This window comes from Phyllostomus discolor, chromosome 11, assembly GCF_004126475.2.
Source record: "Phyllostomus discolor isolate MPI-MPIP mPhyDis1 chromosome 11, mPhyDis1.pri.v3, whole genome shotgun sequence".
Lineage (NCBI taxonomy): Eukaryota > Metazoa > Chordata > Mammalia > Chiroptera > Phyllostomidae > Phyllostomus > Phyllostomus discolor.
In genome coordinates, this window is record NC_040913.2 from 5807586 (window position 1) to 5828789 (window position 21204).

The 21204-nt window shown below is 53.4% G+C and overlaps 1 protein-coding gene across 1 annotated transcript in view; it reads right to left on the reverse strand.

Moving 5' to 3' along the window:
• Positions 1-412: 412 nt before the first annotated feature.
• Positions 413-21204, reverse strand: part of WDFY2 (WD repeat and FYVE domain containing 2) — a 121802-nt gene continuing 101010 nt past the window's right edge. The window contains exons 7-12 of the mRNA XM_028526574.2: positions 17928-18054; positions 11757-11862; positions 8505-8606; positions 7498-7628; positions 5571-5679; positions 413-4293 (exon numbers count right to left, since the gene is read on the reverse strand). Of these exons, the coding sequence (XP_028382375.1) occupies positions 4264-4293; positions 5571-5679; positions 7498-7628; positions 8505-8606; positions 11757-11862; positions 17928-18054 (605 nt within the window). The 3' untranslated portion in view covers positions 413-4263. The remainder of the gene's footprint in view (positions 4294-5570; positions 5680-7497; positions 7629-8504; positions 8607-11756; positions 11863-17927; positions 18055-21204) is intronic.

The window sequence follows — 21204 nt, forward strand, 5'->3', positions numbered from 1 at the left end:
CAGCCCCCGGGCCCCACCCCCACCCCCACCAAATCCACCACAGCGCCCTGAACCGACCCATCCTCCCACCCTCGGGGCCTCTGCCCGGGCGGGAACCGGGTCCCCGGCCCGGTCCAGTGCCTGGCGCAGAGTGGGCCCTCAGCGACTGGTTGGGTGAACTGGACTCCGGAATCTCCAGGGCCACACGGATAACTGGGAGTTAACAAGGAACTTGATTTCTGTTTTTTTTTTTCTTGTCCGACCGAATTGCTAGACAGCTCCATTAGCAGCTTCGCGTCAGGAAAAACCCGGCCTGGTGTTGTTTTTGAGAGACACACGGGGATGTTTTGGTGAAACGCTTTCTTTCACTTTAAAACGTAAGTCTCAGTGAACAAGGTCTTCACATGCAATTAAACGGCCGTGAAAAGGCAAAACCAAAAGAATCTCGTTTAATGAACAGTTTACATCCAGCGGCTTTGAAACATAGTTTGGAGCTATCTCTTTGCTTCGAAGTCAAAACTCGGGATTTAAAAATAGATTAGTCTGAAGGAAAAATAAATTCTGCCTGTAAACAATGACCCTCAGACCACGGACAGGCCAGGTTCCCCAGGGAGGGTGAGCGCTGCAGGCCCGGCGTCCCCCCGCGGCCAGCCCGAGCTCAGGTGGCACCGATGAGGAGAGCGAGGCAGGGGCCTCCCAGGCCCCGGTTCCCACTGAGACCCTGTCGCCAGGGGTCCCTGGGGAAGAGCGCGGAGGGGGCGCGTGCTGACGAAGAGCTGCGGTGACTGTCGCACTGCACTGCACCTGCCCGTCTCATGACCACGGGGCTGGGGGCGGAGGACGGGTCACCTTTGCCCAAGACCGAGGAACAAACCTGTCCCCAGCGCTCCCTGCCTCGAGGCCCTGGAAGTCGCCCTTCCCAGTTCACGCTCAAAAACAGTCAGTCCTCAAAAATCCTTTTGGATTCTCTTGTTCACAATTCAGCTATTCTGACTGCTTGCGAAAGGGCTAAAGTGTTCTGTGCTTGGAACATTCTAGATCTCTGAAGATCCCTTCCAGTTTCAGGATGTCATGATTCTTTGACTAACTCAAACAATCAAGTGAGAAATACACCACGGTTGGTTGACTTCATACAAAAAGACACAGGACTCCAAGGACGTGAGGGAAAACCACTCTGGATACCGTGGAGACACACCCAGGGGTTAAAGGTTCCAGAAACGTCATTCCTTTGGAGGTACCGAGAGCACGCGGTGAGTTTGATGCAACCAAAGAAAGAATAACTGTGGGCGTGGGAACTGAGGCTTCCCCACTGAGCCCTGCCAGGCACTGCTTGCCAGAGCTGCTCACGCTGAACAGGGCAAAAATGTACGTAACGTGCAAATCCAATCGAGTCAAACCAGACCCACGACAGCCAACCTAGCTGGACAGGAGGAAAGGCAAGTGCTGGCCCAGCTTCCTCTCCGGGTGAACGGAGCCTCGTTTCCACAACACGCGTGGAGGACGACCACCACAGGCACCCAACACCGGCACCCATATCTGAGTCACAACAGTGGTAGAGAGTCACAGTGAGACTCATGAGTTCACAGTATCACCAACACACACGACCGGTTTGCTAGGTGCTCCTCACCGAATCCAAGCAGCGCCCGCTCACACGAGGGGAAGAACAGGGCGGAGGAGCAGGCACCTTGACGTGTCTGCGGCCCGTGCCTTGGGCTCTCATCACCAGTTGAGTGTCAGGTGGTTTCGTCTCCGAGTGGTTCTGCAGGCTGGGGTACGGCCATGCTGGCAGGGAGGTGGTGACAGCAAAGTGCAGGGCCACAGACAGCCACCACGGTGTGCCAAGGGGTCCAACAGGGACAATCAGCTTCCCAAATGGGGTGCGAGCGCCCCTGGACCTAAGTCAGACCCACGCCAGGCTCGCGGGTGCCTGGCCCACTGCCTCTCCAGCTCCGGGTTTTCCTTTCTGTGTACAGGGGCACGTGCCGGAGTTCAGAACAGGAGAACAGAACAACCCATTTCTGTTACTCATTTCCAATGTAGTCCTCTATTACGTACAACCTAATAACGGCTGCAGGTTCTAGCAATAAATTACAAAATAGGTACCTGAATATTTTAAATTGAGTTCCCTTTTTAAAGCTCTCTCACAGACCAACCATGCGGGAAAGACTCAGATGAACCTGAACAGCAAGAAGGCAAGCAACGGTAGTGTGGACGGGGCCAGCGAAGAGACACCGGGAATCGCTTGTGTGTGCACGCGTGTACACACACCACCTCCGAGGGGGGTCCCATGGGCTGATCTGGCCTGGTGTCTGGGTGGCAGCTGCCTCGGTAGCGGACTGAGGCCCACCCACGGGTCCGGCCCACCCACACTGTAGCAGCAGAGTCATCTCGAGGAAGCCCCACCCCCAGGAAGCATGCTGGGTCGGCGTCAGGGGTGGGGCCCAAGTGTGGCCGGTAGTGTGGTACTTCTCTTGGTTAGAAAGAAAAGGGATTAATGATCATGAGGGGAAAAACTTGCTTTTCAGGAAAAGAGAAAAAAAATAAGGAGGACTTAAGGTATGACCACCAGACAACAGTTGAGCCGGACGTGAGGAAGACACTGTGGAGGTAGGCTGTGATAGGGTGGGCAAGCGACGGGCCCGAGCATCTGCGAGGTGTTCCGTGGTCTGGAGATCCCCGAGAGACCCCGAGGGCCCCCCAAGGCCCCGCAGGCGAGGGCTGGCTGAGGTGGCACGGGGGAAGAGCCCAGCGTGGGGCAGGTGCACGGCGCATGCTTGCTCACTCAAGCTCTGTTCTTACAGGTGCAAATAAGATTTTTTGAAAACAGACTGCAATATCCCAAGCTGAGTTGCTACACGCAAGACTATTTCACCGAACCAGACTTGGCTGGATTCCTCTAGAACGGGGTTCTCTGGCTGACTTTCCACAGTCCTTTTTCTACACTCCTGACGAGGACATGTCAGGAGCTGCGGGAGCCTGCGCCTGTCACGTCTCAGGTCCCAACGTTTAGTGTGACAGTGAGCGAAGGGCTCTGGTTTTCAAAGGGAAAGAAAACTCAAGATGGTGAGGAAGAGCAGGGCACAACCTTGCAGTGATGGACATGGTCAAGTTCAGAGGTGAGGTCACACAGAAAAACACCCCTGAAAACAGGTTTGTTTGTTTTTTTTTGCCCTGGCCGGGTAGCTTGGTTGGTTAGAGTGTCGTCCTGACTACACCCGGGTCGCCAGTTTGATCCCCCGCCAGGGCACATACAAGAACCAGCCAGTGAATGCAGAAATTCCTACCGCAACAAGTTGATGTCTCTCTTTCTCTCCCTCCAAAATCAACTTAAAAAAGTTTTTTTTAAGTTAAAATCCAAAGATTTTTTAAATTTCATTTTAAAAATTAACTTTTTAAAAATGAAAAGATAATTAAAAAAAAGCTTTTCCTTGAGGGACATAGGGTTTTGTTTGCTTTCATCCCGAGGGAGGGAGAGCTGTGTCAGCAAAACCCAAACGTGGAAGGCTTGGGAGGCCCCCGCTGAGTCAGAAATGGTCGTGGAAGCTCTGAGTTCGGGTCATCTATCTATTTCCGCGACAACAACGGTTGGGAACAGCTTTCCCACATCATTTTTTCACGTGGGAAACACAGAGAAAACCGAGGCAGGAACACCAGGCCCTTCGACTCAATGGGAACAAGAGTAAGTGAGACATTAGAGATCATTCTTCAGGTGATTTAAGGAGTCCGTTGGTAAACCTACGAGGACAGTTCTTCCAGTCTCTTGGTTGACGAGGGTTTCTATGGAAGCAGAAGCCCCGGTATACACTGGAAGCACACGGACAAAGGGTAGGGCGGACAGACACATGGAGAGGACAGCCGCTGCCCAAGGGCCCGTGTGCCGTGAGAAACACGGCCACCGTTTTGTAATGACACCAAAACACCCTGAGCAGATGCTTCTCCCACTTCTCCCATGCGCAACGCGACAACTGAAGCGAAGGCTTGACAGACACAAAAACGAAACGCCCCACAAAGAGTTTTCCGTACACGTGAAACAATGCAGCACAGCCAGACTGTATAAACCGTTTGTTAAAAAAATATCTCCCTTTGAAGTGTGTGCATAAGCCGAAGGAGTCCCCTGCCGGTGCACAGGCACTGGCTCAGCGCCGTGCGCGCAGGCAGCTGCACACTCAGCGGACTTCACTAGCTCCCGTCCTCTCGCACGTCCGTGTCGCGGTTCCGGTCCTGACCTGGGTCCCAGCCACCACTTCTGGAGCAAACACCATCCTTCTGACGCCTGGGGTGTCATCAAGCCACTACCGGGGTCATATCCCACAACTGCGAAGAGAAGAACATGCACAGTGAGCTGAAATTAAATAGTCCTTATTGAATTCTAATAAGTCCTTGTTATTAAAGGGCAACCAGTCCTCATCACTAAATTCAGCTGAGGTTTTTAACCGAACAAGCAACTAAATTCTGTGCTAACACGATTCTAAGGTCTTTAACACAGAGTTTTCCTTGGAAAGAGACAACACAACCTCAACAACAGGGCTACAGTGGCCGGACGTTGTAACAGAGCCGGTGGAGAGCAAGGGCGGGGGAGTCACTGAGGGCGGAAGGGGACCGAATGCGTGCCAGGCATGTGCTGTGTCCTTTCCGCATCTTTTCTCACGCGACCCTCCAAGCAGCTGTGCGAGGTGCCTCTGTTTCGGAAAGAGAGGACCGGAGGCTCCTGGAGCGCACGGTGAGCTCGCTCCAAGTCGCAGAGGCCTGGGGCTTCCAAGGGCATCGTTGTAACCACCGCATCCTGCTGCCGCCTTGAAAGATGGACCAGAAGGGGCTGGGAAGCAGAGCTCAGTGCGCTGGGTAGGCCCGTGTGGGCCTCTGTGTCTTCAGGAAATGACACAGGTCTGCCCTTCCTGCCCTGGGCCTCCACTCTGGCACTGGACCACTGGCTTCAGCGAGGCAGGCCCGGGGGGATGCTCGTGGGATAACTGATCTCTGCGGGGAAAGACCTTGTCTGTTGCTTGCTGGCTTATTCAAGTCCTACCATCCACTCTGGGCTCATCCCCACCCCCCCCCCCCCCTTCAGGAAGCCCCCTCTAGCAGCACCATCTCCCTCGACAGAACGCTTAGAGGGGCTCTTGTCTGTATCGCGCAGCTGGCCACTGCAGGTGACCTATTATTGCCCGTCTTTCTAAGAGAGTGTTCCAATAAGCCCTGGCCAGGCAGCTCTGTAGGTTAGAGCGTCCATCCCTCTACGCCGAGGTTGCGGGTTCAATCCCTGGCCAGGGCACGTACAAGAAGTAACCAATGAATGTATAAATTTGTGGAACAACAAACTGATGTTTTCTCTCTCTCTCTCTCTCTCTCTGTCTCAAATCAGTAAATAAGAGTATGCCCCAAGAGACCAGCTGCTCCTTGCAGGCAAGAGCCACGCCTTATCTTGGTGTGCACAGCCAGTGCCGGGCGTGCGCCTGGTACGAAACAGGTTCTCACACACGCTGGCTACCGAGGGCAACCTTCCGAGGAAGCTTCCCGTGGCCTTGAGCTCCTGTCCGTCCACTCGTGCAAGGCCCAGGGTGGAGAGCCCCTGAGGTGAGACCGCGTCCTACCTTAATAACCTTGTCGGTTCCCGCGGTCAGCAGCCAGCCCCTGGTGGCATCGAAGTGCACGTGCACGATGCCGTGTTTGCTGTCGTGGAAGGTGGCCGTGGGCGCTCGCCTGGGGGGCACAGAAAGCGTCCGGGAGTGAGAAGTCGTGGCACAGGAACCAAGGCTATCCAGGGTGGCAGCAAACTCTAATTGTCAGCCAAGTGGCTGAAGCCGCGTCACTGTCAGAAAGGCTGCTTGGACCTACCTCGATTCCCCGGTGACCTTTTTTAAAGTAAAAGACTCTCATATTCTCCGAAATGAGAAAGGGGTGATGACATTTTCAAAAGTCCCTTGTGGATTATTTGTTGCTTTAGGAGAGTCTTTGAAAAGCTCTGTGTTTTTGACAAATTAAAAAAAACAAAACAAAAGAAAAACCCACCACCAGCACCAGCATGTTTTGGCCGAGTCTGATCCTGGAAGGACTCCCCGGTAAAACAGTCACCCGGACACTGTGCTCTGCTTTCCAATCTGTGCACTGTTTTACAGAGAGGGCCTGCCGGCCAGCGGCCCAGGTGTGCTGGAGGCGGCCCAGGTGTGCTGGAGGCGGCCCAGGTGTGCTGGAGGCGGCGCAAGTGCTTCCGCAGGGAAGAGGCGGAAGCGCCAGCGAGGTGGGGGAGGGGCGGGAACCTGCGAAGGGCACAGCTCTTCTCTGACCTCGGGTCGCGGGTGCCCACCCCTCCGCAGTGGAGTGTCTGAAAGTGACTGTTTCTTTTTTTTTATCGATAGCTACCTCTGGGGAATAGATCTTCCGCATACTAGAAGTGGTTACTTTAGAATATTTAGAACTGAAGATTTAGGTTTCATCTGCAATCCCTCAGTTACACCCTCTGGGTCTGTCTCTTTATGTATGAAAAGAAGAATCGAATGGGAGTATCTCTGAGATCGCATGCAGCTCTCTGACTTAATGAGAAAAATTCATATTAATTTCTTCGTGTATGCTGAGTGGGGAAATAACAGTGAACAGAAATCCTTAAGGGAAGGGCATCTTAATTTATACTTGATATTGATAAATGATCGTGAAAATCATGTAAGTTAGGGCTATTGTAAAAGAATGCTTTCTTTTATTAATTTGGAAGAATTCCCCTTAACTGCTGATTTGCTCTGGTGCATTTCTTTTATTTGAAAAAAAAAAAAACACATTTTAACGCTGGTGCATTTGAAATGTTTCTATTACACACAGCTTATAAGACACCCATCTAGCACCTACGTGACCGCACACGAGGTGCCGGAGGTCTGTGGGGTGGGAGAGTTAGGTGGCTGCTTCCCCAGGAAACGCCGCTGGAATCCACTGAAAAGGGAACTCGCTGCAGAGCGCTCTGTTCACGCGTGGGCCAGTTTCCAACCAGCTGGCAGGGAAGAGACAGCTCAGATCGGTCCCTCCTGCCGAGCACGCTGAGACGCAGTCGCTCGCAGTCTTGGGTTTCTGGGCAAGACTGACCAGCGAGACCGCGTAGCCGGGCAGCTGGTCGTGTTTGCTCTTAGGCTCAGGGGCTTAGCTCTTCTGGGCGAAGGAGACCCCTGGAGCCTGGGACTGGTCCAGCCCCTGCACGAGACACCAGCGGGGGCCAGAAAGTACACCCCGGGCTCCTGGACTCCTGGGGGCTTCTCGGGGAGGAGAGGATACAGAAGGCTCTGCCGGGAAAGCATCCCTTTGCAACGCGCACGCCCCTGGGGCTGAGAGGTGCGCTCTGCGGGTACTCTCTCCTCTCCTGTCTCCCAGGAGGACACCCTCTCTCGGCAGACAGGAGGGCTCTGCGCACTTGCCAGGATCCGTATTGTAAACCCGCAGGAACCAGGGCACCCGCAGTCCTGACCGAGGTGCCGGGCGCGGCTCCCAGGCCGCACTGGCCCCTGCGGCGTGACCCCTCCGCGGGCTGCCGGAACTTACTCTTCGTCGGTGATGGCCTCGTGGCAGCTGTCGCAGACCCGCACTTCAAACTCAAAGCCCATCAGGGGGATGGAGGAGCGTTTGGAGCTGCACTTGCCGCAGACGGCCTTCCCGCACTTGCGGCAGTGGTGCTGCGGGGACAGAGAACACGCGTGCGTGACGGCGGCCCAGCCCCGAGCCCCAGGCAGGCTCGGGCGTGGTCACCGGCTTCCAGGTGAGCGTGCTCCACCGGAGAGCCGCGGCCGGCGGAAGGGGGTGCACCAGGTGTGGTCTCCTTTCGCTCTCCGTTCATTCAGCATGAGGACCGCAGGGAAGCACATCTGGCCGTCCCCTCCCCCATTCCTGGTCCTCTCTGGGGACTCCATAGGGCCCATCCAGCAGCCAGGTCATCCAGGAGCTGGGGGTGGTGAGGAGGCAGTGCCCCCCACCCCAGACGTCAGGCTGCCTGAGGCCGGAGATCGCGAGTGGACCCTGCGCCACTCTGCTGCCCGCGCTCCGGCCACGCCCAGCCTGGGCGAGCAGTGACCTGAGCGTGTGGTTTTCGGAGGGAGGAGCAAAGCCAACCGCGGCACCAGGCTGGAATGCTTCTAAGCATTTCCAAGTGTTCTAAGCAGATCCAAGTAACTAGGCCTGGGGCAGAAGGGGGGCAAGCCAAACTAGGAGGAAGAGACAGGTACCGCTTCCATGACAGCATGTTTTGGTACCAAGACGGGCCGAGCTAACCTGGCTCATCTTGGCTAACGTGACTAACTGACCATCCCTCTAACTTGAAGGTGCATCTCAGTAGCTGCCACTGGAATTCCAAAGCCAATCCCCAACTGCTGGCTGGGGGCAAGGAACCACAGAAACTGAACCTGGCAGGAATGGGCTGCAGTTGGGAGAGGGAGTAAGTCAATGTGCAGCCCCAAAGCGACTCCACGGTGACCCTTCACCCCTGCTCCCTCCAAGACCCCGCGGTGAAGCCGCTCCCACACTGTCACCAGGTGACGAAGCGCCGCGTCACCCACCTGTCTCAGGCCAATCTTCCTGCTGTCCCACATCTGCTTGAAGTTCCAGAAGAAAGGCTGGTCGCACTTCTGGCAGGAATCGCTGTCCAACCATTCCGGGGTCTTGTCAGAGAGAGCACAGAGCAGGTCGCACAGGTGAGACGCGGCGACCACAACGGCCCCAGGGACAACGACGCAACTTACAGGGTCAGGAGGCGTTTATAAGAAACAGAAGCACGACTTCTCAGTCATTTACAATGTACTCACTGATGCCTGTTATTATGTGCCAGGCCCGGGGAGGTAGTGACATGGAAAGAATCTGGTGGGGAATCATCATGGAAGGTAAAACACGAACATATCATTAATAATAGTTTGAATGAGTGCAAGGGCGGAGGCCTGAAAAGAAGCGCAGGGTGCCGAGGGCACCGAGACCCAGGCCGGGGTCCAGGGCCGTTTGGGGGCAGCTGGGGTGTGGCCAGCGGTCTTCATAGCCACTCCAAGGACTCAGGACTGTGTCTCACACTCGCTGATCATACACACTCATACTTGCTCTGACTGGGTCCAAGTGCACTAACTGCACATGACATGCACACACAGCCACCCGTGCTGGAGGGACGGGGGCTGACCGCAGCTGGCGCGCGGCGACGCCATCTGTCTGCTGTCCACGCGAGGCAGGGCCAGAGGGTCTGAGTATTCTGACTTTGTTCACTATCTCCCAGCCCCATCGCGAGCACTTCAAACTACTGTTCACTATCTCCCAGCCCCATCTCGAGCACTTCAAACTACTGTTCACTATCTCCCAGCCCCATCTCGAGCACCTCAAACTACGTCACGCAGGGTTAGAAGTCGTGTTAGGCCTAAAGCTATTCTTGAGCAAATCTCTAGAGGCGATGCATGTAGTCACTCTGCGTTTGCTTCTAGAGTTCCACGTTCGTCTCTGTAAACCCGTCAGCTGGCAGAGGCGCTGGCCTCTTTCCACAGGTCGCCAAGCCCAGGAACCCTGAAAAATAGTCCCAACCCCAGGGCTTCTTCCCAGGGGGAGTTCCAGGGAACTCCAAGCTGACTCTGACTGCTGACGAGGCCTGAGATCAAGCAGGCCGGTGAACCGCTGCGAACACGGGCCTGCCTGCTTCCTCCCCGAGACCACTCTGAGACCACGGCAATCAGCAGCAGGCACTACCGGCCCCGGAAGGCCTCGCCCTGTGGCTGTGAGCCCCTTCTGAGGTGTGCCTGTTTGGGAACAGGTTCAGGGATGTAGCCTCTGCTCCCACCTTCAGGCAGAAATAAACCTGAAGCCAAACATGTTTTCAGGAAGGGAAGTCAAAAGGTGACACTGTAAGGGCTCTAATTCTTGGTCTGTTTATTTTATTAAGACTGACGAAAAGCAGTAAGCTTTCGTTTGCTTCATGTTCTAGTTGGTTTACAGACAGACTTAATAAAACAATGCCAAGTTTTTAGCTAAAGACCACATTTCACCCCTAAAAGGCACACCTATGTTGTGATTGTTCACATCCCCTCTGCCCGTCTGTGCTCTGAATTGCTCCACCAGATTTCAACCAGTCACCCAGTGCCTGCGCTCATGGAGCAGTCTGGCGAGATGGCTCAATGGACCACCCACCAACCGGCGGGTCCCCTTTCCCCGTTTGGGCCTTTGTCCACCCAGGGTGGAGGCGGGGTGCTGCTCCTGATGAGTCACCCCTCACCCCAAGATGTGCCTCTGTGGGGTATTTGGATTATTCTGAGCCAAAGGCAACGGGGACCCTGCAGGCTCCCAGTAAACTGTCACCTGTCTCTCAAAGAATTTCTGGGAGGGACCTGGCCCATAAGAGCTGTCACCGAAAATTCACTTTGCGACCCAATCTGCAGGAAAGGGCAAACTCCTGGTCACCGAACACCTGCTCCTCTCACGGCCCCGCGGTGGCCTTCCGTCCCTCTGAAGCCCCATGGTGACCCTCAGCTCAGCGTGTCACTGCTTCCTCGCTCGCCCTGTCTTTGAACCTCTCATGCATGTGGCGTTCCCACACGCGTGTGTGCGTTCCATCGGGGGGTTTCCTCGTGTGCGCCTGTTTCACATCAACGTGAAATCAGACCAGCGGGAAGAACCCTGGGAGCAGAGGGAAGCTTCCTCCTCCTGCACGGTGCACCGAGGGAAAGGCCCACGGCTCCGCTCCTGCGCGGGTCAGGACGGGGAGGCCAGGGGAGAGGCCAGGACAGATGGGGCACCACTGTCCCTCACCTAACTAGGGCCTCCACGCAGGATCTCGGGGCCACGGACAGCCGGCTAGCACGCAGCATATCGATTTCCCTGCCTGCGTGCTGATGGGTACTTCCAAAAGCAATATTCTCCAATTCCTTACTTCCTAACAGTAATAATCATTTTCATTAGCTACTAATAGAACTCCCGTGGATTTACGCTTTGAGCAGATCAAGTTTTAATCTTCTTAAGCATTTAACTACTGGCATTTGAGAGACATTACATTGTGGGGTAATGCTCTCTTGAAACGAGACCGGGCGAGGACAGGGAAAGAAGTTGGGACATCACTTTTGTCTTTTTAAAGTGTTGCTTTTCTGAAATTGGAAAAATATATGCTGTCGGTGGGAAGGTTTACCCACCATAACTCAAGGGAAGTGGTAATAGTCACCTTCAATGCACTTGTCAAAGGGGACATTCAGTAGCACATCAGCTGTTACATAGCTCCAAGGAGAAAAAGAACACTCGTAGAAAAAAAATGTCATAGTAACACTAAGTAATATATGCTCAAAGACGACAATATATATGTACTTATGTCTGGAGAACTACCTAGGTCGTGACTCATAAAGAAGCATTAAGTAATTATTTCTAATGTTTCATTAATACCAAGCTTAGGACTTCATCGGGTGCCACATCTCACACGAGAGCCACCGTTCCTATCAATGACACGAGTTTTCTCTTTTCGGGGGGAACTTACACCAGAGAGCTGATCACCTGAAAATAGAAGGTTCCTTTTCCTCACTTGAAGTTTTGTTGTGAATGTTGCAGCAGATTTAAAGTCTGAACAGCTTAATGTCAGTCTAGGTTCTTACGAAATCTCCATTACATAAATGTTAATTACCAAGGTGTGAGGGTCAGAAAAAAATAAAAAACTCCTTTTCTAGCAGAATTTGTTATTCTCTGGCATGTCTTGTTTCACGGGTTAATTATGGAAGAGAGAAGGAACGAGTGGGCGGGGCGGCGGGGGCTGGTTTGGGGCGTGGCCAGGACGGCGGAGCCCCGCCCAGCGGCCCTGCACCTACCTCCTGCCTCTCCACGTCCATGTTCCAGACCACGATGCCGCCGTCACTGCCGCAGGAGATGAGCTGCCGCGTGTGCTGCGCGTACGAGAGGGCCTGGATCTTGTCACTGGGGGAGAAAACAAGCGTTAGCCTCAGCTCAGGACAGCAAGGGAAGGGCCCGAGGGAAGGAGGTGCAGCGGTCAATGAATCACTGCGCTCACCACTGAGCGTCCAGAGCGGATCTTAGAAAGTCGCTGGAACTGTCGATGTGCCAACTGCGTGCCGGGTCCTCGAGGTGTCATAGTCAAAGTGCTTACATTTCAGATGCCGAGGCCCCAAGCAGAGGTAATCTCTGTCCGTCGCCGACATTTAAGGAGACAAGCTGTATTGCTAATTGGCTATAACCTCTTACTGGTTCCTTCCCTGGTTAAACACACAGTTCTGTCACGTGCGTTCGTATTACACTTGCTCCGGAGTCATGGTTTTCTGTATTTTTCCCTGACTGGGGGGTCTGACCTACAGCCTTTCTGTGTACGGGACGATGCTCCCACCAACTGAGCTATCCGGCCAGGTCACGATATTCTCTCGCACGAAAGGTATCTTTTAAGAGTTTTGGAGGTTACCCATGGAGAAGCCCACTATGCTAACCTGACAGAGAACCCTCATTGCCTGCGGTGGGGCGCCCGAATGGGGGACTGGCCCCAGGCCTGTGGTGTCTTGGCCGAGTGACTCCAAAGCAGCAGTAGACTTGAGCTTCACCAGCGATTTCTCTAGTTTTTATTCTCTCTTTACTGATTTGTGTTTATTTTTCTTTCTAGTCCACGCATGGCTGACCAGCGATTCCCTCCTGGCGCCAGCCACGATGGGGAACTCAGTTTTATGGTCTGACAAGTGGATGATCATGAATGAGAGAGTCCACGGAGATATATTTTGCTTCGGGTGGGAGAGAAAAGGAGATCCGATTGCTTGGTCATTTTTGTTTGAATATTTTTCTCTTCTGAGCTCAAACCAATGAAGAATCCTGTACCCCCCGGGGAAGGAGAGCCGCTCTTTGAAACTTGGATTGGTGGTGGTTTGTGCTTGCCTCTGACCCTTGGCGGGAGCTGTGGGACAGCAGCTGTCCTGTGTCTGTGACGATTCTGCATGGCCTTGGCCTTGGCCTTCTGTGGCGCGGGGACGCTTTCCTCTCCCCGGAGGGTGCCGACGAATCAGATTGCAGCTCATCGTAAATGACAGACTTGTTCTGCTCGGCTTATGAAGATGCACAAGTGCTTTCACAGAAAATAAGGAACTTGAAATAAAAATTTACTACTAGACTTACTACTAGACTACTAGACTTAAACATAAAAATTATTTTCTAGAAAATGCTAACTTAATAAAATTTTAAGACTCCACGTTCACACAATTAAGGTAATGCTTTGGCAGGTGAGACTAGTGTGGATGAGTTGTAAAAGACAGCTGCGTCTTCCTCTGGTTGATCAGTTAATTTCTCCTACATTTTTATGGGGTAACAGGCCAAAGAAGTGAACGCTATGCCTTTATGTTTAAGGTTACAAAAAATATAAATTTGTGTTCAATTGAATTGCATAATTTTTCTGATAAACTTTTATATAAATAGTAACTATGTTTTATAGCGTATCAACTCAGAGGTAATTCCCAAGATCTTCAGGTAACTTAACACAGACTAATAAACTGAGGTAACCAATAGCTTAATCATCATCTAGGCGCCTGCCTAGATAATTTCTAAGTAACTTAGAATACCCACACTTTGACTAGGAAGCATATTAAGTGCATGCATATTTGCTTCTCATTTTTATATTCTACGGACAGGCTACCAGTGAGTCGTGTCAATGAACGGGCGTGGTGTTGCCCTTTACGGGGGTGGAGGAGTGGTGGATGTGCCACAGCAGAAATTCCCGTGTGCCCGTGAGCTCTGCGAGTGTGCCCGCGTGCCCATGCACGACGGACAGTTCTTAATTCTCCGCACCCTGCCTCCTCCCGATTTCCCCTATGAAAAACAGGTTCGTTCTTTGGTTAATTATTATAATTAAAGTGGGTGGTTGAGACTTCGCCAGGTCCAAAAGAAAAAAAAAATACAGAGGGAGTAGGTGTGTGTGGCAGGGTCTCCATGGAAATGCTACAATCAGAGAGAAACGGTAACCTCATCCAAAAGTGTACAACGGAACACTCCTCAGCCATAAGAGAAGACGAAACACTGCCGTTTTGTCGGCGTGGATGGACCTTAAGACTGTTCTGCTAAGTGAAACAGTCAGAAAAGGCAAAGCACCGTGTGATTTCCCTCATCTGTGGGACATAAACCGAAACGTGAGGACACGGACTGCAGTGCGGTGGTTCCCGGAGGAAAGGGGGTGGGTGGGGGTTGGGGGTGGGTGCAGGGGGCCTACCAGGTATGTGGTGACAGGAGATGGATTCACTTTGGGTGGTGAGCACACAGTGCAACACACAGATCTCCCATCACAGAAATGTGCACGTGAGACCCGTATGATCCTCTTAACCAACGTCGCCCCCATAAATGTAACAAAAATGATGAAACACGGTGAAAAAAAGCAAAAGCTCACTTTGTGAAGAATCACAATGTTTATTAACAAGAATCACTTTGACTGCCACTCGTTAGCCCTCACTCTTGTGACTGTTTGACATGCACTGTACCGCTCGCGTGTCTTGACGGCCTCTGAGGGTTTTCTCTCCGGCGTCACCCTCCCTGCAGAGGGGCGAGAGCCGGGATCAGACAGCGGGGCTGCTGCACGGAAGCCTCCACAGCCGTTGGCAGCAGCTGGGTCGGTGACCACTCTCCGTCCCCTCTTTTTGGTGAGATTCCGCCCTCTAGGAGAACTCCAGTTCCTAATGCTTATATCTATCACGCCTTTGGCCAAGTAGTTAAAACCAGGAAGGACCTTTCTCCTCCTCCATCCTAACTCCCCAGTGCTACAGTGGGGAGCCTTCCCACACCTTGGGTTTGCCGAGAGAGGGTCTGCACCCACGGGTCCCGTCTGTCCCCCCAAACCCAGAAGTAGCTGTGCGTGAAAGCTTCACTCGGCGAGGGCCAGGTGGGGGGTGGTGCAGTGGGCGGCGGGGTGTGATGGAGGTGGGCAGAGGGGGGAATGAGGACCTTTAATAAAACGAAAGTGAAAAAAAGAATTTTACTTCCTTTCAGAACCTCACATACAATTTACCTGACACAGGAGGGAAAAGTGCACATTCTATGCATATGTGTTTATGAACAGCCTGTTTATTTCCCAAAGGGCTTTGAGGAGGCCCGTGACACAAGTCACACACACACGGCGAGAACAGGAAGAGAGGGACCTAGAGCTGGGACCGTGACGACAGTGAGCAGACACACAGGCTAAGTGTGCCAGGGGTCATGGCCACGACCGGGCCTCCGCCAACCGGCAGTTCCCAAGGAGGGACCATTACGTGACATTGCCAAACGGTCTCAGCAGCCTAGGAAAACACTTATAAGAAAAATTAGAGTCATAAAGCCGGTCATGCAATGTTTGACACGATCTAAGACGGAAAAAGGGTCTAAAAGCCCACGCACGATGACTGGGTTTGACAAGGTGGGCACGGGGCAGTAAATGTCCTGATTGACGCTTCGATAATATCCCACTGGTAACTGATACTCGGAAAACATAAGTGGTCTTTGAAACTGGAAGCTTCCCACGCCTCTCCCTTCACAGAGCTAGCAGCGATGAGCACGTTCCCTGTGCTGCAGGGACCGAAACTACCAACGTGCCTCCAGTGCGGACAAACTGGATGGAAGCAAAACTTCCTTAGCTCTTTCTCCCCCTGGACTTGGATACCGTTTTGCTATCATCAATCACTCTCGCGCTAGAAAAGCTCTCTCCGCTTCCATGGGATGCTTACCCACGAAACCACACCGGCTGCCAGAACGCGGTGCTGCTGTCACGGAGGAGAGCGTGCAGCTGCAGAACAGGGACAGAAGCCACAGAAAACTGTCCCTGAGGGCGGGGAGCTCTAGTCCTGCCTGCTCCAACCCCCCTGCCCCCCAGTTCTCCAGCTCGCCAACCTGGCCCCCCACTCGGAGCCCGGACTACTGCTAGTCTCCCCGGGGAAGGCGGGAAAAGGGGTCACTGCAGGGCAGCAGCAGGGCCGCCTCGGGCCTGGGCAGAAGCTCTTTGGCTTCTAAAGTAGAAAGGAGACAGAAAACACCTCTGGGCACAGCCGGGGGTGAGGGTGTGTGTGTGGGCCACACATTATTATTCCGACCTCATTTGTCTGCCTCCGGCGCCTGAGGCGGGGGTGGGGAAGCCCCTGGAGCTGCTGGGGGAGCAGGAGGGTGGGGTTCACAAAGACGGCTTGGGAAGGAGGCGCAGGGGCGTCCGACCCACTCCAAAGGGGCGATACCTACAGACACAGAAGACGTTTACTTCTCCAGCTCCGTGATGCCAGGGCCGCCCTTTCGGGCGAAGACCTGCGAGCCCGAGTCCCATGGAGCACCAGGCAAAAGCCTCCTGCCACTACTCCCAGGGAAAGCCAGCACTTACTGGGGCTCCGGCCCTGTAAGGCCTAAGGGTGTGACCTCCTCAGGGTCAACTCCAAGTCCCGTCTGTTCCGTTTTCTCAATGACCAAGTCTGCGTTTCTTAGCTCCTGGAGGCCTACTGCTTTAGGGGGCATTTCTCTGGGACCGAGGGACTATGCCTCGACTTTACAGCTTTTCCCCGAGACACTTGGCACCCAGTGACGCTGGTGTGGAGTGCCATGCTGCCTTCCCCCCAGGGACGGTCCCGCTACACCGCCTGCGGCCCTTGTCTACCACCACCGTGTGAAGCAAAACTACTTGTAAGCTCATCCGAACGAGTCCAGTGTTCAAAACCCGCGTCCCGTTTCTCTGAGCGAGCCCCGGGTGACAGGAGTGACCCAGCAGGCTGGGCGAGGATGACCAGGTGCACTAAACAGGACCTCGTTCCGTTTCTCTTCTGCATTCGAGGTGGACGGTGCCACTGCTTCTACATGGTCTCCATGCGTGTCGCCTGGCCACGGAGAGACGTACCAGGAAGGGACGCCTCTGAGGAGCCGACGACAAGGTCCGAGTGGCCCCACAGGCCAGCTGTGGCCCCGGACAACCAGTCTGTTCTCCCATGTGGGAAAGGAGGGCTTAATAGCCCCATCTCTAAAACGAAAAACTCTAACACTAAAATAGTTCCCTGGGCACGGGCCCTCTGAAACGGAGTTAGTTCAATAATCCCAAACCGTGGCTTTGACTACCTGGGAGACTCTTAAAAGGGGCGTTTCCAGGCCGAGTTCCAGTTAGAGCCGATGGGGCGTCACCCAGCCAGGTCCCGGGGACACTGCTGACACCCACAGATGGCGACCAGGCTGCTCGCACCGCCGTGTAAACGCCTTGCAAGCAGAAACCACTCGGAGCTCCGCCGCAGACCCGGAATCCTTCTCTGCAGTTTGACCCGACTTTGCTCCTGGGGGACTGTGGACAGCGTGGAGCAGGACAAACCCCCGTGTGGTCTGAGTTCTCCAGGGGTAGCTGCCTGGGAGGCCTGCTACCCCACGGCCGCCCCAGCTCCGGGGGGGGCCGGCGACCCGCGTCTCCAAAGCCAGGGCCCAGGAATCCATTCTAAACAGATTCCGAAGGCATTCTCTGGGCTCAGCCCAGTCAGACGGACAGACGGCTGCTCCAAGGAAACGACCGGCCTCCTCTGGTTTTGCTCTTGGCCCCCTGAGCTCCGCCCAGAGGGTGAAGAGCCTGATCGGAATCGAGGGGCGTACCGATGAGCAGGTGTGGAAGGACCAGGTGTGCAGTGCACGGGGGAATACTCTCTGCCCTTTCCCCTCAGCTGCCTGAGTCTTGAAGCCACATGTGACGTCTACTACAGAAATTCTGTAACCCTTCAGGGCTTGCACTTCCAGCTCTTTCTCTTGCACTCTCAAATTTTGCACTCTTATAGTAACCCCCCTGGTTCCAAGTTTTATCTCACAGTTTCTGCAAGGATGCTCAGGCCCTCTGCAGAATAAGGTGGGGTGTGAGTACACAAACCGACAGGCGGCCATAAATCACAGTGGCCATTCTTGGCTCCCTGGCCCGGTCCCTTCCCGCGCTGAGCTCGTGCCCTGGAGACCGGCCCACACTCCTTTGTCCCGGCTTTCAGCCGGGAGCCTTTTCCCAAGCGTTCTTCACGCAGCACCCGCGGTCTTACTTGTGTCCTTGGAGCTCGATGGCCGTCCCCTTTCTCCCGCCGATGTCCCACATGATCACGGAGTGGTCGGAGCTGCCCGAGAACAGCACCCGCTGGACGGGGTCCCAGCACAGCGCGGTCACCCCACCTGAGAGGCCAGACAAGCGGCACGTTAGTCACGGAGGGACAGTGCTGTTCACCGGGGCAACGGGGGTGCGAGCGGGCGGGGTCTGGTGCGGTTTCTGGCACACAGGGACGTTTCTCTGGGAGGGACAAACAATGGGCCCCCAAAGGGAAAAAGACTGGCTCTGGGACTGAGAGTCCCACACTCCAAAGCACTTTTTCCCAAAATGTAAATGTGCCACAAAATCAGTCACTATAAAGACCAGAGAGAAATGAAAAAGGCAACTAACTGACCTTTAAACAATAGACATAGTTCTCAGCAGAACGGAAAACACGGCACTGCCTGGAAATATTAGCCATATTTTTTTTTTAGCTGCTGTCTACCTTCTGCCCAGACAACAATAGGTGAGAAGTTTACAGGGTTTTAAAAAGCTCAGTTAGATTTTGTAATCTTGAACATCAGCTATAATTTGATGAGAACATCAGAATTTGACATTTCTTTCCTCTCTTTGGAAATTTAACTTTATATATAGATTCAGGGCAAATCATTTCCATCCTGACGGGTCAGCTTCTGCAGCTGTAACAGGGGTTGCAGCCGGGATGGCGACCCCCGCTGCTGACGGCACCGCCGCGCCGGCCCCTGGGCACCGGCATCGGCCCCTGGGCACCGGCATCGTGGGAGCTGGACTGGGCCTCACACGGCACCGCCCGGTAAGCGGTGCAGCACGGACGCTGGCACCGCGCTGTGGGTGTGGCTACAAAATAAGATGCGGATGGTCATCTCCGTCTCCGGCAGTGCCCTGAGGTGCCTACAAATGCTTAGGAATGTGAAAAGTACTTTTTCTTTTCAAACATTTATTGAAAAATACTAAAATCTGATTTTTTAAAAAGAAAAACAGTATACTCTGAAAAGAACATAAAACAGCTTCTTCTTCATTGGAATCTGATGTTTTTCTTCTTTACAGTATAAATTTGTTCTAATAAAGTATTTCACTTTAAAAGCTTTTAAGAAAGTTTCTCTTATATAATTGTGAGGGTTTTTTTTCAAGACCAAAAGGAAGAAAACCCTCCACTATTCTGAATTATGCTTAACAGTGTCTTCCTACACCTGCACAACATGCCACTTGTATTCCATGCATGTTTCTGTCCATGTAATTGTCTCCTTCCCTCCCCACTTCCTGCCCCTCTACCCACCTCACACACTCACACTCACACACACACACACACATTCACAGAAACACACCCCACAGCACCAACCAAGCACAGAGCCAGCAGCAGACAGGCCCTGGTATTGTCTGCTAAATGAATGAACAGGCAGATGAATGAAAACACAAAAATCTTTTTTTAATCCATAAATCTTATTTGGAATTCCTCTGTGACACTTAGCTAGCCTTTCAATGCTAAACGTTTCCTCCTTCTGCAGAACTCCTCTCCTTCTTTCCCTGCTATTAAACTCCATGGTTATAGTCAAACAAAACAAAACAAAACAGAAAACCACCCCTCAGTATTTGGCCGTGTCCTAGCTGGGGATGTGCATTCCGTTCTGCCAAACGCATGTTCATTCCCACACAGTACCCGGGTGGCTTCTCCTGTTAGACCCCCAAGGCAGAGGCCCCCAACTGTCCACCAGACTGCTCGGCCCCTTCCACAGAGCACAGCCCGGACACTGCTGTCCTGCCAGGACCACGTGCCCCGCCCTCTTGGTCTAGGGGGCACGTGGCCAGTGCTCAGCAACAGAACCCAGCAGGGAGCCCAGAAAGTACGTAGAAGCACTAACAATCTGCATCTGTTCCGGGCCCAGGCAGTCAAGATGTGCCTTCTCCACCTCCTCCTCGTGGCCACCGAGACCCCACGGCCTGCACAAGCTGTGCTGCAGGGGGAGCCTGGGTCCCACGGGAGGGAGATGAGCAGACCCTGCACGGGATTGATACGTGAGTGAAAAACCCACGGCCACTGCGTCACGGCCTGGAAATGTAGACAAGTACTTGTTAGGGCAGCTAGCTTCACCTGTTACAGTACTTGGTGGACTGTTAGAATAAGGCTGGCCCAAGAGGAAGGGGAGGGTCACCAAGAGCTTCGTAAATGTCATATGCATGAAAAGAAGTTACTAGTTTAGACCGTTAATATCGATGCTTAGAATTTAGACAGAATTTAGCCTCCAAAGCAATCCCTCACAAACTCTGCACTGGTTCTTCCTCCAAAATGCATCTCGACTCTAAGCACTTTTCACAGCCTCTACTGCTGTCTTGGTGCGAGCCACTATCATGCAGAACAACAACTCTCTCACACACCGGCCAGGAGCGTGGAAACCAGCCCAGCCGGGCAGGTCACAGCTCACAAAACTGCATGTTTACTCAGCTTGTCATTCAGCAACCTCATGTCCAGGAATGTGTCTTGAAGGCTCTACTGCCCCCACCACCACCAAATAACACGAAAAAACACACAGGCACAAGGCTATTCATTGCAGCATCGTGTGAAACAGCGAGACACTGGGAACAGCCTCAGCGCTCCCTGCAAGGCGGCGGGTGAGTGAACCACGACGCATTCACACAGATAGAAGTCACTTTCCACCCATCCGAGAGATCTTCATTCTTCTTCATACCCTGCAGGTATGAAGAAGAATGAGGATCTCTCAGATGGAGAGAAAGTGATTCCAGGATGGACTGTGAAGTGAGAAAGATAAAGTGCCAAAGAATCGCCTACATTATGCTACCTTTCATCTAAGAAACTGGGGGCAAATGAGACATTGAAGAGATTCATCAACAGCAGGCGTGTGCAAAGGCTGGGGAGAAGGAGGAGGGAGCGCGACACTCTTCACAGCGTGCTTTTGTTTGGTCCTGAGTTTGTTGCACATTCTCATGAACAAGTAATAATTAAAACCGATGAGAGTGTGTGTGTGTGTGTGTGTGTGTGGCGGCCCCACACAGGAATGTAAGCAGAAACAAGTGAACTGGCCATTATTACAAATGAACGGCACAATCACATTCTAAAGCAGGGCAGGTCCTGCCCCAGGGGCTGCCAGCGCAAGGAGGGGGCACGGCCAGTGGGTGGATCCTGGACAGCACCACCAGGAAGGAAGAACAAAGGGCCCCCAGCTGAGCGGGCTGGGGAGCACACAGCTGAAGGCAGGCACACCTGGGAAGGAAGGGAGGAAAGGTGGCAGGAGGCACGGGGG